We start from the raw sequence: 15,488 nt of genomic DNA on the forward strand, positions 1-15,488 counted from the left end.
CTGCACCAGCTTCACTTTCTGAATGAACAGGTTTAAGATAAGACTCTCAGTCATAACCGAGATGTGCTCAGTGAAGCAAGGAAAAATGGGGATAGGACAAAGGTGACTCCACGAAATCTTTACATTTCGCCAATCCTCTAAATTGTCTGTCCCAAGAGCTCTTTTTGGAAACCAGAGATAAGGACACCTCAGTCATACCCCACACTCCCTCAGGAATGCACCAGGAGAATACTCAGATGCTGGTTAAACCATCTTCCTGACTGTTTTCCATTACCACAGCTTCAAAAATAATCCTTACCTGGATGGATGAAAATCAGTAATTTTTTAAAATTGATTTTGAAAAAATCAAATTAAATATAATTCAATTTGAAATTGATAAGCTTAGGCCTTAACATAGGTTATTATAATCTCTTAAAATCATTTACATTAAATAAAAAAAAATCCAAAACCAAAAAACTACCCAAGAGATTAAGCAGTAAATGTCTACGGACAAGTGTTTAAAGAAACAATGAAGTGAGCTGTAGCTCATGAAAGCTTATGCTCAGATAAATTGGTTAGTCTCTAAGGTGCCACAAGTACTCCTTTTCTTTCTTCAAACCACAGAATTGGTGAAGTCACTAGCTTAGTACCTGGAGCCAGAGTTTGTTGAAATGCTAACCCAGCTTCTGATAATACTCTTTTCTGCAGGTGGAAAGAGAATATTTTCTTCATTTCAGTTTATTCAACTAGTTCAGTTCACAGATTAGTTCATTCAAAGTTAAAGAAACCAATTGGGAGTTGAAAAAGTAGGAAAGCTTGTTTTCTTCTGCCAATATATGAATAAAATCTAGGTGTAAGAGGATGAGAGCTACTAGTTGTAAAATGCTGAAGGACATGGTGAGCAGAAACAATTAGTACAGTTCATTAACTACATATAATACATCCTTTGATTAATAAATCAGATCATTTTAAATGCAAAACATGTTTCGATTTTTTTCTCTCTTGTATCCAGCACTTTTAAGTTAATAAAAAAATGTATATGGTGTTTTTGAGAATTTTTAAATGAAACTGAATTTCCATCCAAATAGAGCTTGATAGAAATCACAACTAAAACATTAATCATCATCTAGAAAAAAATAACTGCATCATTCTCCATTTTTCTAACATAAAAAAACCAATAAAAACTAAGAATCTGATTAAAAGTAAGTATAGTTACATATTGTATCCTCCTGGTTGGGGGCGTGAGTGAAAGAAAAGAAAAGGACTCACCAAATTTAATGTAAAGGTTATATTTTAGTGCTGTCAATTAACCAGTTAACTCATGGGATTAACTTAAAAATTAATCGTGATTCATCACAGTTTTAATCGCACTGTTAAACAATAGAACATCAATTTATTAAATATTTTTGAATGTTTTTCTACATTTTCAAATATATTGATTTCAACTACAACACCGAATACAACGTGTACACTGCTCACTTTATTATTATTTTTATTACAAATTTTTGCACTGTAAAAATGATAAACAAAAGAAATACTATTTTTCAGATCACCTCATACAAGTACTGTAGTGAAATCTCTTTATCATGAAAATGCAACTTACAAATGTAGATTTTTTTTTGTTACATAACTGCACTCAAAAACAAAACAATGAAAAACTGTAGCGCCCACAAGTCCACTCAGTCTTACTTCTTCTTCAGCCAATCACTAAAAGAAACAAGTTTGTTTACATTTTCGGGAGATAATGCTGCCCACTTCTTATTTACAATGTCACCAGAAAGTGAGAACAGGCATTCACATGGGACTTTTGCAGATGCCATTGCAGGGTGTTTATGTGCCAGATATGCTAAACATTCATATACCCCTCCATGCTTTGGCCACCATTCAAGAGGACCTGCTTCCATGCTGATGACGCTCGTTAAAAAAATAATGTGTTAATTAAATTTGTGACTGAACCACTTGGGTGCAGTCTCCGGCTCTGTTTTACCCGCATTCTTCCATATATTTTATGTTATAGTAGTCTTGGATGATGACTCAGCACATGTTGTTCATTTTAAGAACAATTTTGCTGCAAATGTGACAAAATGCAAAGAAGGTACCAATGTGAGATTTCTAAAGATAGCTACAAGCACTTGACCCAAGGTTTAAAAATCTGAAGTGCCTTCCAAAATCTGAGAGAGATAAGGTGTGGAGCATGCTTTCAGAGGTCTTAAAAGAGCAACACTTTGATGCAGAACTACAGAACCTGAACCACCAGAAAAGAAAATCAACCTTCTGCTGGTGGCATATGACTCAGATTATGAAAATGAACATGTGTCAATCCGCACTGCTTTGAATGGTTATTGAGCAGAACCTGTCATCAGCATGGATGCATGTCCTCTGGAATGATGGATGAAGCATGAAGGGAGATAGGAATCTTTAGCGCATCTGGCATGGAAATATCTTGTGATGCTGAATGTAACAGTGCCATGTGAACACCTGCACTCACTTTCCGGTAACATTGTGAACAAGAAGCAGGCAGCATTATCTCCTGCAAATGTAAACAAACAAGTCTGTCAAACCTGTTTGGCTGAACAAAAAATAGGACTGAGTGGATGTGTAAGCTCTAATCTTTTACATTGTTTTAATTTTGAATGCAGTTATTTTTGTACATAATTCTAAATTTTTAAGTTTAACTTTTATGATAAAGAGATTGCACTACAGTATTTGTATTAGATGAATTGAAAAATACTATTTCTTTTGTTTTTTACAGTGCAATTACTTGTAATGAAAATAAGTATAAAGTGAGCACTGTACACTTGGTATTCTGTGTTGTAATTGAAATCAATCTATTTGAAAATGTAGAAACATCCAAAAATATTTAAATAAATGATTTAACAGTGCAATTAATAATGCAATTAATCACAATTAATCTTTTAGTCACACGATTAATCACGATTAATTTTTTTTAATCACTTGACAGACCTATTTGGTTGCAAATAGTATCTTTTCATGGTTACTAGCTAACGAGACTCAACCTTTCTTTAGAAAAATAACTAAAGAGTAGAAATGCAAAACACAATTAAAACTGATCATTTAAATCAAGGTTTCCTGCTTGCTGATTTAAATCACTTTAATTTATATCAATCCACCCTGATCCTTATTTTTCTTGTACAAAATTCTCAGGTCTAAGTATAATCTCCCTGAGATTTCAATCACTTTACATTTAGATTCCCCTATTCCCAGTTCTAATTATTCTTTCAGAAAATAAACAGAGGAATCACATGGTAAAAGAAGGTTTCAGAGTAACAGCCGTGTTAGTCTGTATTCGCAAAAAGAAAAGGAGTACTTGTGGCACCTTAGAGACTAACCAATTTATTTGAGCATAAGCTTTCGTGAGTTGCATCCAATGAAGTGAGCTGTAGCTCACGAAAGCTTATGCTCAAATAAATTGGTTAGTCTCTAAGGTGCCACAAGTACTCCTTTTCTTTTTATAGTAAAAGAAGAAAGAAAGATATTATTCAGGGTATCTACAAGTCCAAGCCTTGAATTAGGTGCACAAGACTCTTTTGAAAATCTTAGCCTAAATACTTACAGAGTAAATAATAATAAGAGTAAAAATGAACCAGGTTTTCAAAAGTAAATATTAACTTTACAAAACCTCACAATATCTACCAAATAACTACATCTAAGAAAACTAAAGCAACAATCATATCAACAGCTAGCACTTATTTTCCTAACTAAATTGTATTAAAAGAGATATTCTTAACACAGACTCTTTGGTGAGCAACATGCATTCCCCTAAAGAAGTGGGCTGTTAAAGACAAACAGCTTTCATTTCTTATCTATGCGTTACAAGAGAAGTAGCCTTTTCCAAACTCAATTCTGGCTACTGAGACCTTAACCTATGCGCAGGTATGCCCATGTCCTCATTAGATGCTGTCATAACCCCAGACTCTCCAAGCCCAGGAAATTCATTTCCATCCAAGACAGAATGGCTCTACCAGTTCAGAATCAAAAACAAAAGCTATTTTTCTAGTCCAAAGAAAGGCTTTGGAACTCATAGAGTTATAGAGTTTAAGGCCAGAAGGGGCTACTGCAGGGGGAGTTATTTCCTGCGACCCGCCACAGGTGCCAATTCCACCGGCAGCCAAGCTCCTCTCACCCAGCGCCGTCCCTAGCCATTTTGGTGCCCTATGCAGTCCCACACGGGGGCGGGAGGGGGAGACTGTATGGGGCCCCAGGCCTCCGCTGGGAGGGAGCAGGCTTGGGGGGCAAGGGAAAACCACCCCCCAGCACTCACCAGTGGAGCGGAGTGGGCTGGGGCCAGGTCGCTCCACTTCCTGCCGCCTGGTGAGCTCAGGGCAGGCCCGACCCCGCACTCACGGGGCAGCGGGAAGTGGAGCTCCGCTCTGTTCTCCAGGCTCCCAGCCTTGGGACTTGGGGAGCAGGGAGAACTGTGGATGGGAGCTGGCGGAGTGGAGCAGGCTGGGGTTGGGTCGCTCTACTTACCGCCGCCGGTGAGTGTAGAGCAGATCCCTGCTGGAGTCGTCAGGGGAGTGGGGGTGGGGCTGGGGCAGAGCAGGGGTGGGAGGGGCGGGGTGGGGCAGGAGCTTTGGGGAAGGGGTTGAGTGGGGGCAGAGCAGGAGAGGAGAGGGAAGAGGTGGAGCAGGGGCTGGAGCAGCACGCAGCTGCACAGGGCACCAGGAAATTTGGAGCTCCTGGTGCCCTACGCAGCTGCGTACTTTGCATATGGGTAGGGACAGCCCTGTCCTCTTTCTTACATATAGGTATGATTTACCTATTCTCCAGTCTTACAAAAAATTGACAGATTTGCTAAAAATCCTTGCTACCGGACTAGCAATCTCATGTGGACCAGATTCACTAATACCACCTGAGCACTCTGTTTAAGTAAAGCTGATATAAACCTAGTATAACTGCCAGTTTAGGTGTTTTTACAGCTGTTTTGTATTGCTGGAGCAGTGCGGAAGCAGTGGGCGTGCATCTGTGAATCTGGCCCTTAGTTTAAAACTCTAACCATGGGAATCCTTTGTTTGTTTTAACCAGCCCTGAAAAGCTTCTTTGTGAATAACTGATAACAGAAATATTTAACAGCAATTGCTGATAACAGCAATTTAATTATTAGTAGTAATAATAATTTTAAAAAAGAGTGCCTACCATGAAACTGGACTAAAAGAACCTTGCGTATTGTCTCACTGGATTTGTCATAGTCCATCTCCCCTCATTTGTACTCCCCTTCATTCTCATCACCATCTTTGTTGTTGGCCAAATAACTAAATCATTCCTCCAAAAAGGTGACCCAAATAAGACACTGTATCCAAATGTGGTCTAACTAATACTTTATACAATGATGGGACCATATCCTTAGCTTGACAAAATTTATTTCAACAATCTTCAGCTGCTGCAGACAGAGTCAAGATTGCCATTTTGGATCTGGACTTGAAACATGAACACAGAGCTACTGAAATACATAAACCAAGACCAGAACTGCAGATGGAAATGAATGACATTTTTACTGTTGACAGAAAAATACTGTCCAGTTACAAAACCACTGCACTTACTTTATGGCTTCACACATGTCCAATCCCATTTTCACACAGTTCTTGGCATGATTTTGAAGAGATATAGGTAGTCCAGACACACAGTAGTAGCAATCACCTAAGATTTTAATTCTCATACATTCATTTTCCTGAAGGAAAAAGAAAAATCAATCAGAAGACAGTCACATAACAAATTACATAAACAAAATGACTAGTGACTGGATTTATGTTATATCATGATGTATGTTACTTCTAATGATATAACTATAATGGAGAAATCTTGTTAAGGAAGAACAGGATCTCGCTGAGGAGGTTTAAAAGGGCTGTTAGAGAATAATGTCCAGTTTTGGGCCCCACACTACAAGAAGGATGTGGAAAAATTGGAAAGAGTCCAGTGGAGGGCAACAAAAATGATTAGGGTGCTGGAGCACATAACTTATGAGGAGAGGCTGAGGAACTCGGCTTACTTAGTCTGCAGAAGAGAAGAATGAGGGGGGATTTGATAGCAGCCTTCAACTACCTGAAAGGGGGTTCCAAAGTAGTCTGCCATATTAGTAAGGCACTTTTACATGCTCCATGAGAGTCCAGTCAGGTCTGAACATTTATAAAAGTAAAATAAAATAAATAATATAAATAAAATGAGGGGGAAATCCTCTTTATTCCCATTCATTTTTTTTAGCTGAAATCATGATAATATGGTAACTCAACAATATATTTACTTTGACTGAATGAGTCATTTTTGCTCTTTTATCATCAAGTCTCTCAAATTTGCTGGAAGAGCTGAAGCTACTATTGATAAAATGCCAGGCCATAGACCGAGACAGGAGAAACTCTTAGAAGGATAGATTTTGCTCTCTTCAGAAACGTCTGAATTCGTTCCCCTAGCAAAGAGGATGGAAACAGTGAGCGGACCTGTGGAACCTCATGACATGATTTAGCATCTCATTCTTACATAGGAGGCACATTACATCCTGATAGCTCTTCCTAGTATTGCTGCTTGTGCACCCTCTCTTCCGTCACTGAACCCCTCCCCCACAGCTCCAGGCCATCCCATCTACAAGCTGGCCTAAAACTGAGGTTTTTGTAACTAGGTGTTCGGTATCTGAGTTAGGACATGTGTATGTGTATTGCCGTAGTGTCTAGTGGCCAAAGCATGGATTTGGGCCCGCCATGCTAGGTGCTGTGCAAACACACAAAAGAATGATCTTCTACTCTACACCACTGTGAGTTAGTCTTTGTGTGAGGGGTAATCATAGGTACTGACTTCCCCTCTTTCCCGTGAGTGCTCTACCCCCCTCTGCCCCTGGCCCTTCCCCCATTCCACCCCTTCCCCAAAGTCCCAGCCCTCTCCCTGCCTCTATTCCAACTCCTTCCCCAAATCCCCATCCCCGGCATCGCCTCCCCACCTGAGCATGCCATGTTCCCGCTCCTCCCCACTCCCTCCTGGAGCATGCTAATGCTGCCAAACAGTTGTTTGGAGGAGGGAAGTGCTGGGAGGTAGGCAGAGAAGCAGGGACACAGTGCGCTTAGGGGAGGCAGAGGTGGGGCAGGGGGTGAGGGGAGCTTGGCTGCCAGTGGGTGCAGAGCACACACTAATTTTTCCCCGTGGATGCTCCAGAGCTGGAGCACCCACGGAGTCGGCCCCTATGGGGGGGATTCATTCAGTGTGAGTATTTGGAAGTAAGGTTGGCTTGCAGTGTTTTGTACTATTAGTTAATTTACAATAGTTATTTGATCATATTTTTCAGTTTACCATTTTCAGTTTTTTACTCCTTGTTAATTTAAATAAAGCTGTTCTGGGAGGACTGTCAACATTCTGTTTTTATTGTCCACTTGCGTGTGCTTTAGTGGGTCCCTAGATTGTAAGGATGCCTTATTCACCTTGTAGTAACCCAAGTCTTTTAAAATATGTTTTTACTATGAGTAATGCACTTCAAGTTGCACATGGGCTCCATAAACTGAGCACCAGATAATTTTTCTTTAGCAGCAGCTATGTAGTCTATGTATGCATCCTCCTCTTTCCTCATGCTCTGCACCAGGGGAATAACTGCCACCATCTTAGCTCCTTCTCTAACGCTAGCTCCCAGTACGATTGCCAACTTTCTAATTGCACAAAACCTAACACTCTTTCCCTGTCCCCATCCCACCCCTTCCCCAAGGCCTAACCTCTTCTCAGAGGCTCCGTCCCCACTCACTCCATCCCCCTCCATCACTCGCTCTCCCCCACCATCATTCACTCACTCGCTCTCCCCCACCATCATTCACTCACTCACTCATTTTCACTGGGCTGGGGAAGGGGGTTGGAGTGCGGGAGGGGGTGATGGCTCCAGCTGGGGGTATAGGCTCTTGGGTGGGCCAGAAATGAGGGTTTCAGCAGGTGGGAGGAGGCTCAGGGCTGGGGCAGGGGGTTGTGGTATGGGGTGCAGGCTCTGGGAGGGGGCTCAGGGATGGGGCAGAGGCTGGGGGGTTGGAGGCGGTTCGGGATGCGGGCTCTGGGTGGCGCTTACCTCGGGTGGCTCCTTGGAAGCGGCAACATGTCCATGACATGTATTTTCATTTTCAAGACATGTATTTGTATTTGACATTACAATTCATGTCACCATATATCCATCCATTTTCATTAAATGAAAATGGATGGTGATACAGTGTACTACTCAGGATCCAGGAAAGTGAGAGAAAACAGGGTTTCATTATATTATCCAAAGAGACATCAAAATGTATGCTTGGATATAATTCAATCAGAGACAGAATCATTAAAATTTGCCTTCAAACAAAGTGAGTTAATGTGCTGACTGTACAGGTTTATGCCCCTATGATAGCACCTACTGCTGATGTGATTGATGACTTCTATGAATAGTTTGAAATGAAACTCATTAAAATACCCAACAAAGACATCACCCTCTTAACTGGAGATCTGAACAGAAAAGTAGGAGTGGAAATCTCTCATAAAGAAGTAATGGGAAACAATGGTCTTGGTTTATAAAATGGGAGAAAAAGGCATTTATTTGAATTTTGCTGCTCTTATCATCTGGTCATTACAAACACCATCTTCACCCAACATTCTATATATTTCTTTATCTGGAGGTCACCCAATGGCATGATAAAGAACTAAATAATAATACATTAAATTATATAATAAAATAATGATAGAGGGACGCTGGGGATTGAGCAGCCAATGGACAAATACTTTCCTGAGTGCAGACTACAGATCAGACCATCAACCGTTAGCCTCAAAAATAAAGTTAAAACTTAAAAAGGTAAGATGTTCAGCAGGTCCACTGTATCTGGACTTTACAAAGTTAACAAAAATTACATGACTTCTGTTGAGAATGGGTTTGAGGCACTGCAAAAGGTGAAAGAAGAGAAAAATCCAAATGAACTTTGGTATAAAATGAAAACTATCATGCTTGAAGCTGCCAAAGTAGATTAATTTAATTATCTGGGATCATGCATATCCGACCAAGGAGGCTGCTCCAAGGAAATCTGAAAAAAACTAGTGATGGCTTGCTCAGCCATAGATTCTCTTTTGAAAGGGTGGAAATCCTGTGGCATCTTGAAATGTATGAAGGTTTGACTGGTGGAAAGCTTCATTTTTTCCACAGCAACATACATAGGTAAAATCTTGGGAAACTAATGTTGCTGATGAGGAAAAGTTAAGTCTCTAAGATGTGGTGCTGTCAAAGACTCCTGTGTTATCTCCTGGATGGAAAAGAAGATGAATGCTTAAGTTAGAAATATTATTGGAGAGAAGCAGACTTACTCTTGGAAATCAACAGGTGCAAACTTATGTAGTTTAGGCACATCAGGGTAGAGATGGAAATAATCTCAAGAAAGTTATCATGGAAGGAATAGTAACAGGTCATCACAGTAGGAGATGACCAACGAGGAGATGGATAAATGGAGTGTGGCAGATCACTGGGAGGTCAGCTGCTGTGTATGTGAAGTTAGCAATGGATCAAGAATGCTTCAAAAAAATCCTGTTATGTCTCCAGTATTCAGACATGAATAAATGGACTTTACATTATATTTACAGCAACAGGATAATGGAGAACAGGGTCATCATTCTGAACTTTAGGTGGCAGATGCTCTTGTTCAGTTCTCTCAAGTCCAGAATTGGTCTTTATCCCCATGTGTCAAGGTTCCTTCCCCACTCTGAACTCTAGGGTACAGATGTGGGGACCTGCATGAAAACCTCCTAAGCTTACTTTCACCAGCTTAGGTTAAAACTTCCCCAAGGTACAAATTAATTTTATTCTTTGCCCCTGGATCCACTGCCACCATAAAACTTTAACTGGGTTTACTGGGAAACGTAGCTTGGACACGTCTTTCCCCCCAAAATCCTCCCAACCCTTGCACCCCACTTCCTGGGGAAAGTTTGGTAAAAATCCTCACCAATTTGCATAGGTGACCACAGACCCAAACCCTTGGATCTTAGAACAATGAAAAAGCATTCAGTTTTCTTACAAGAAGACTTTTAACAGAAGTAAAGGAATCACCTCTGTAAAATCAGGATGGTAGATACCTTACAGGGTAATTAGATTCAAAACATAGAGAATCCCTCTAGGCAAAACCTTAAGTTACAAAAAAGACACATAGACAGGAATAGTCATTCTATTCAGCACAGTTCTTTTCTCATCCATTTAAAGAAATCATAATCTAACACATATCTAGCTAGATTACTTACTAAAGTTCTAAGACTCCATTCCTGTTCTATCCCCAGCAAAAGCAGCATACAGACAGACCCAGACCCTTTGTTTCTCTCCCTCTTCCCAGCTTTTGAAAGTATCTTGTCTCCTCATTGGTCATTTTGGTCAGGTGCCAGCGAGGTTACCTTTAGCTTCTTAACCCTTTACAGGTGAGAGGATTTTTCCTCTGGACAGGAGGGATTTTAAAGGGGTTTACCCTTCCCTTTATATTTATGACACCATGTCTTCACATGGATGAGAAATTACCTCAAATAGAACTCCTTTGTGTAGCAGATATTAGTTCTATTGCCCTCAGCTCAAGGATCAAGTCTGGCTCCTGCAGAAGAATGCTCTCATTAGAGGGGTCCCCAAAAGAGAAGGGAGGAGGAGGAGGGGGCTGTAGAGAGAAAAGAACTGGATGGTATACCTGAGAAGATGACCTCTTGTACCCATCTGTTGGGCATAATTTCTGTCTAGGAAGATAGGTAGTTGGAAAGTAAGCCTTTAAAGGGAGGGGAAAAAATAGGATTTGTGCAGCTTCAGAGGGACAGTTGGGGTGCAGCTCTCAAAGTTCCAATTAAAACAACTTCTGTCTCTTTTTAGAGGGGTTGGATGGGGAACCTTCCCTCTTGTCCTTATGGGATCACTCATATCTCCCTTCTCCATTTCTGCCCTATCTTTGCTCTCCAGTCTCTCATAGTCAGAGGTGGGAATGGAGGCCACAGAGATCTTAGAGCAGCACAGGAGAAGAAGAAGGGGCCATCCCTACCTTCTTCAGGCTAATTTAGAGGTGGTTCTCCTCAGTCAGAGGTTACACCCACCTTCATTCCCAACTCCATGAGGAACTTTTGGAGCCGAAACTCCCTAGGCTGCTTAGTTCTACTTGGGAACAACCTGCAGATACTATAGCAGGAAGGAACCGGACCCCTGTTAAACTAATTCCTAACTAACTATACTAAAAACTAACTAAGAAACTATAAATGCAATCAATACTTATAAACTCTTTATGAAGTAGAAGTCAGCACGAAGACTGAAGCTGCATTCTAATCCATGAAAGGTAATGAGGAACTAAGATAGCGGTGATCCAGCAGCCTCCTTTATTTCCTCGTTGCAAAGCATAAGGAAAACGGGGACGCATATGCAAACCACATGGACACTGCTAAATTAAAACTGACCAGTGCCAGGAGCACATGCACAAACTGAAGTGCAATACAAAATCACTCGAAGAAACATTGTTCTCATTAGTATAAGAGGGCTACATTGGATTTCTCTGTAAAGTTTCAGAGGACACTAGCCCCTGAACTCCCTAAGTTGAAGCACTGAATAGTCTACATACTAGAACCAGGTTTAGCCTCCTGGAGAATCTCCACCTGGTTTCAGTACACTCTCCTGCTTAAAGCCTGAGGATTGCTGCCCAGAAGACTGTGCCCTTGCCAAGAGGAAAGAGTGTAGAGTTCCCATGAGGACAGCATTGCACAGTAATAATAAACAGCTGTAGCAGAAATGAGAAAAGCCGTAGCAGATAATTACCTTTGCAATTTGATCAAACTTGCCAAAGAGCTCGTTAAGCATGTGTACCAGTTCTCCAGGTGAACAGTCACTAGCCAGCCGAGTGAATCCTACAATATCAGCATACAGAATACTACAAAGGAAAGGAAAACACACTTGGTTATCAGTTTCCCTAGCTTTAGAATAAAGAAGTATTTACCCCTAAGCAAAATCCAAAAATAAGTGCTCAGGACATTGCAGAATCAGGCCCATATGCATGAATCAAGGTGCTGCTCACAGCCATATATTCACAGCTCCTTAAAAATCTTTTTTCAACTTTGTGTGATAAGGTAATGACATGCCATTGCACTGAGACATAATCACACATTCTTCACAGAATTATTCCTTAGCTCATACTATGCTCCTTTCATGGGCACACTTTGTTGTGTCTAATTAGAGGATCCAGATCTTTCCAGCAGCAGGTTTGGAAATAACTGTTATTAAAACTTTAATTTCAAATATATTTCAGGTTTCTCATTATATAATCTGTAAAACTATTATAATGAACAAAAAGGGTCATTTTCACTGAAGTTAGCTGGGTAGGTTTATGTTAACTCAGAGATTTGAATTTTGACACGGTTAACTCAGCCCTTCCTCCTTTTGAGTTATGACTTTTGTATTAGCTCTTAAAAACTGAGGACCTACAGGATGGTTAAAGAGAAATGATATTTTAGAGTAATTTTGATAGAAACCAATTACTCTATAAGTCCAATTGATTTCATGCTTATTGAATGCATACGTTTTAGATATGTATCAAGTGTTTATGACCTATTTCTTATGAGCAATCAAGGATTAAATAAACAGACATTAATCTTATCTAACCCCTTCAGCAAATTGCTAAGAGGACGAAAATGTCATATAAATTAAAATTTTCACAAATAGAAGCCCAGAGTCTGGCTCCAAAATTCACGTTCAGGTACCTAAATAAGTGACCTGATTTCTTTTATTCACCCAATTATTCGCGCTATTGTTTTCTATCTCCAGAAATGGGGACCATAGTACAGTCCCTTTAATTTGACACAAGGTTTATGAGACAACTTTTTTCTTCTAAATTCTAAAAATGCCGAGTTTGATAAATCATCAGATTTTGCAGCAGAATCTGCAAATATGTCCTCAAGCATTCAGTCTATGTTAAAGCCATTTCTATTTCTACTCAGCTAAAAGCCTTAATTGAATTCTGTTCTAACTGACATAACTGGAAATTCAGAGTAACTTCACACAGAATTTGGCCCTTCAACTTGAAAGACTACAGAATAGGAAACTTTACAAAGACATCAGGATCAATGAGGAAAGCCCATTCTAATATAAATCAGAGGATGACTTCTATGAAGTTCTCTGAGTTGACTCCAAAAATAGCTATGCCTGACTGAAACAAGGAATCTGTTGTTAAGAGTTTGGTCAAATTAATATACAATATTTTTGTACCAGAACTTAAAGTGGTTAAAAAGCATGGTAAAACAACCTTCCCTCCACACTTTACCCCACCCCCCTGAAAATGCTTTGCTGACCTAGTTGATAGATGGTAGTAGTAAAGTACAATACCTCACATTGGTGTGCCTCTTGACATATAAATTGTGAAAGTTGTTCGTATTTTCCAGCTGGCCTGCTTTGGGGCCTTGTAACCTCTGAATAATCTCAGCTTTCATTTCCATGGCAATGTGAGCAGGCAGTAAAGAAAGTAGAAGACGTTCCTGGATTAAAAAAATTTTTTTAAAAAGTCCAGTATTTTTATATAAAAAATTGGAACAGTGTGATAAAGAAAAACTGTTACATGTTCACTATTGCAAATAAGCTTTGAATAACTATGTGATGTGTGTATGCTTGTTTAGAATCATAGAATATTAGGGTTGAAATCCCCCTGCTCAAAGCAGGACCAATCCCCAGTTTTTCCCCAGATCCCTAAATGGCCCCCTCAAGGATTGACCTCACAACTCTGGGTTTAGCAGGCCAATGCTCAAACCACTGAGCTATCCCTCCCCTCCCTTTAGGATGGGCTACAAAGGTTATTAGCCACTTGAAATACCTGATGAACACACACACATATCGAAATAATATCAAAATTATTACAGACTTAGGGTAAATCAGAATAATTATTAACCAAATGTGAGGAGCATTACACTTCCAGTGATTTATTCAATATCTAGATGGATTATAGGATATCCAGAGATAACAGCCATAGGATAAATAGACTGAAAAAACTAAAAGAAAAAGGAAACAGCTTTGGAATGAAAATTTAGCAAAGAGGACTTTAGTCAAATGCAATGCTGTTGCCGAACACTTCTCATTATAAGACCCTGTTTTCAATTGCTTATAATTTTGTCAAAACATTAACCATTTGGGCTGAAATTTTGCATGACAGTTGTCTACGTCAGGTTTATTGGGGGAGGGGAGGGGCAAAGTGGGAGGGGAGACTGATTTCAGCCAAAATGGTTTGGCTGTTTCCAAGAACAAGTTTAGAGAAAAATACATTGTTTTGTCCCTGTTAAAAAAACAAACAAACTAGGGACATGAAATTTGGCAAGTAGGCGGCTTACATTATCAGAGATGTGACTTTTGTGGTCTCCATGAAAATCCGTCTCAAATTAGGCCAAATGATAAGCCTTTGAAAAATCGCAATTCACACATACTCAGTAGAGACTAGCTAGGGCTTTGCAGCTAAATTTTCTGAAGATTCCCTCCAAACTGAGCATGCTGGAGCCTGGGGCTGAGCAGGATTTTCAATGCAATTTACTCCTGAGGGAATTCTGTGCCAAAAAGTTAAAAATTCTGCAACAAAAAATTAAAAATTCTGAGCACAGTATTTTCAAATTCTGCAAAATTCTGCATATTTTATTTGTCAAAATAACACAATATAATCACAGCAGTTTCAATTATTTTTGGTCGCTTATTTCAAAATACCTGTCAGCAAGTATGTCTGTAACAATACAGATAACAAAAAAGATTCAGGAAATGTTTTTTGACAAATAGATTCCTTACCTAGGCATATTAATACAGAAATCTGAGTAATAATTCCTTTAAATTACAACACAGAATCATATTTCCCACATGCCTCAGAAGCCGTGCAAAGGCTTGGGGGAGTTAGGGGTAATGAAGGAGCTGAGGGAGGGGGAAGTAATTGCTGGGAAGGAGCCTTGATGTGAACTTGGTGGGTTATTAGATATGGTTGGGAAAGTTATGGAACAGGGTTTTTTTGGTGGGCGGTGGGGGGTGTTGGGAAGGGATTGTTAGGAAGCTTCCCACTTGCAGACCCTGGCTGGCCCCTAGCATCTCCCATTCAGTCAGGCACATCTTCCCTTTCCCTATGTGTCCCTGCACTCCCTGTCCACAGGTGTCCCTCCACCTCCACTCAGAAATGCACTCCCACCATCCCCATGTGTCCTTGCACCCCCTCCCCGTTTCCATGTGTCTCTGTGCCCCCACTCAGTCATCCCCCGTCCCAATGTGGCCCTGCACCTCCCTCTCCTCTGTGGCCCTGCAGCTCCACTCCCATTCAGCCCCTGTCCCAGTCTATCCTCCCTCACTAGCCCTTATGAGCCCCTGTCTGACCCCCCAGCAGCCCCACACTGTCTGTCTTCCCATAGCCCCTGTCTCCTGACCTGACCAAAACAGGCACTGTGAAGAAAGCAGGCTCTTTCTTTTCCCTAGCTGGCTGGGAGCTGTTGCTCTGTTCTATTGCCATATCACCCTCTGGTGGGCAAAAGACAGAACTTCAACAACGTTCCAGCAGAAGCTTTTT

At 40.5% G+C, this 15,488-nt stretch overlaps 1 protein-coding gene across 4 annotated transcripts in view; it reads right to left on the minus strand.

The window, feature by feature from the left end:
• Window positions 1-15,488, minus strand: part of ADCY2 (adenylate cyclase 2) — a 436,571-nt gene that overhangs the window by 137,968 nt on the left and 283,115 nt on the right. For all 4 annotated transcript variants that reach the window (XM_048839544.2, XM_075125464.1, XM_075125465.1 and 1 more), the window contains 3 exons: window positions 13,295-13,443; window positions 11,735-11,846; window positions 5,541-5,668 (listed from right to left, as the gene is read on the minus strand). In XM_048839544.2, coding sequence (XP_048695501.1) covers window positions 5,541-5,668; window positions 11,735-11,846; window positions 13,295-13,443 — 389 coding nt within the window. The remainder of the gene's footprint in view (window positions 1-5,540; window positions 5,669-11,734; window positions 11,847-13,294; window positions 13,444-15,488) is intronic.

Source organism: Caretta caretta, chromosome 2 (assembly GCF_965140235.1).
Source record: "Caretta caretta isolate rCarCar2 chromosome 2, rCarCar1.hap1, whole genome shotgun sequence".
In the NCBI taxonomy this organism is placed as follows: domain Eukaryota; kingdom Metazoa; phylum Chordata; order Testudines; family Cheloniidae; genus Caretta; species Caretta caretta.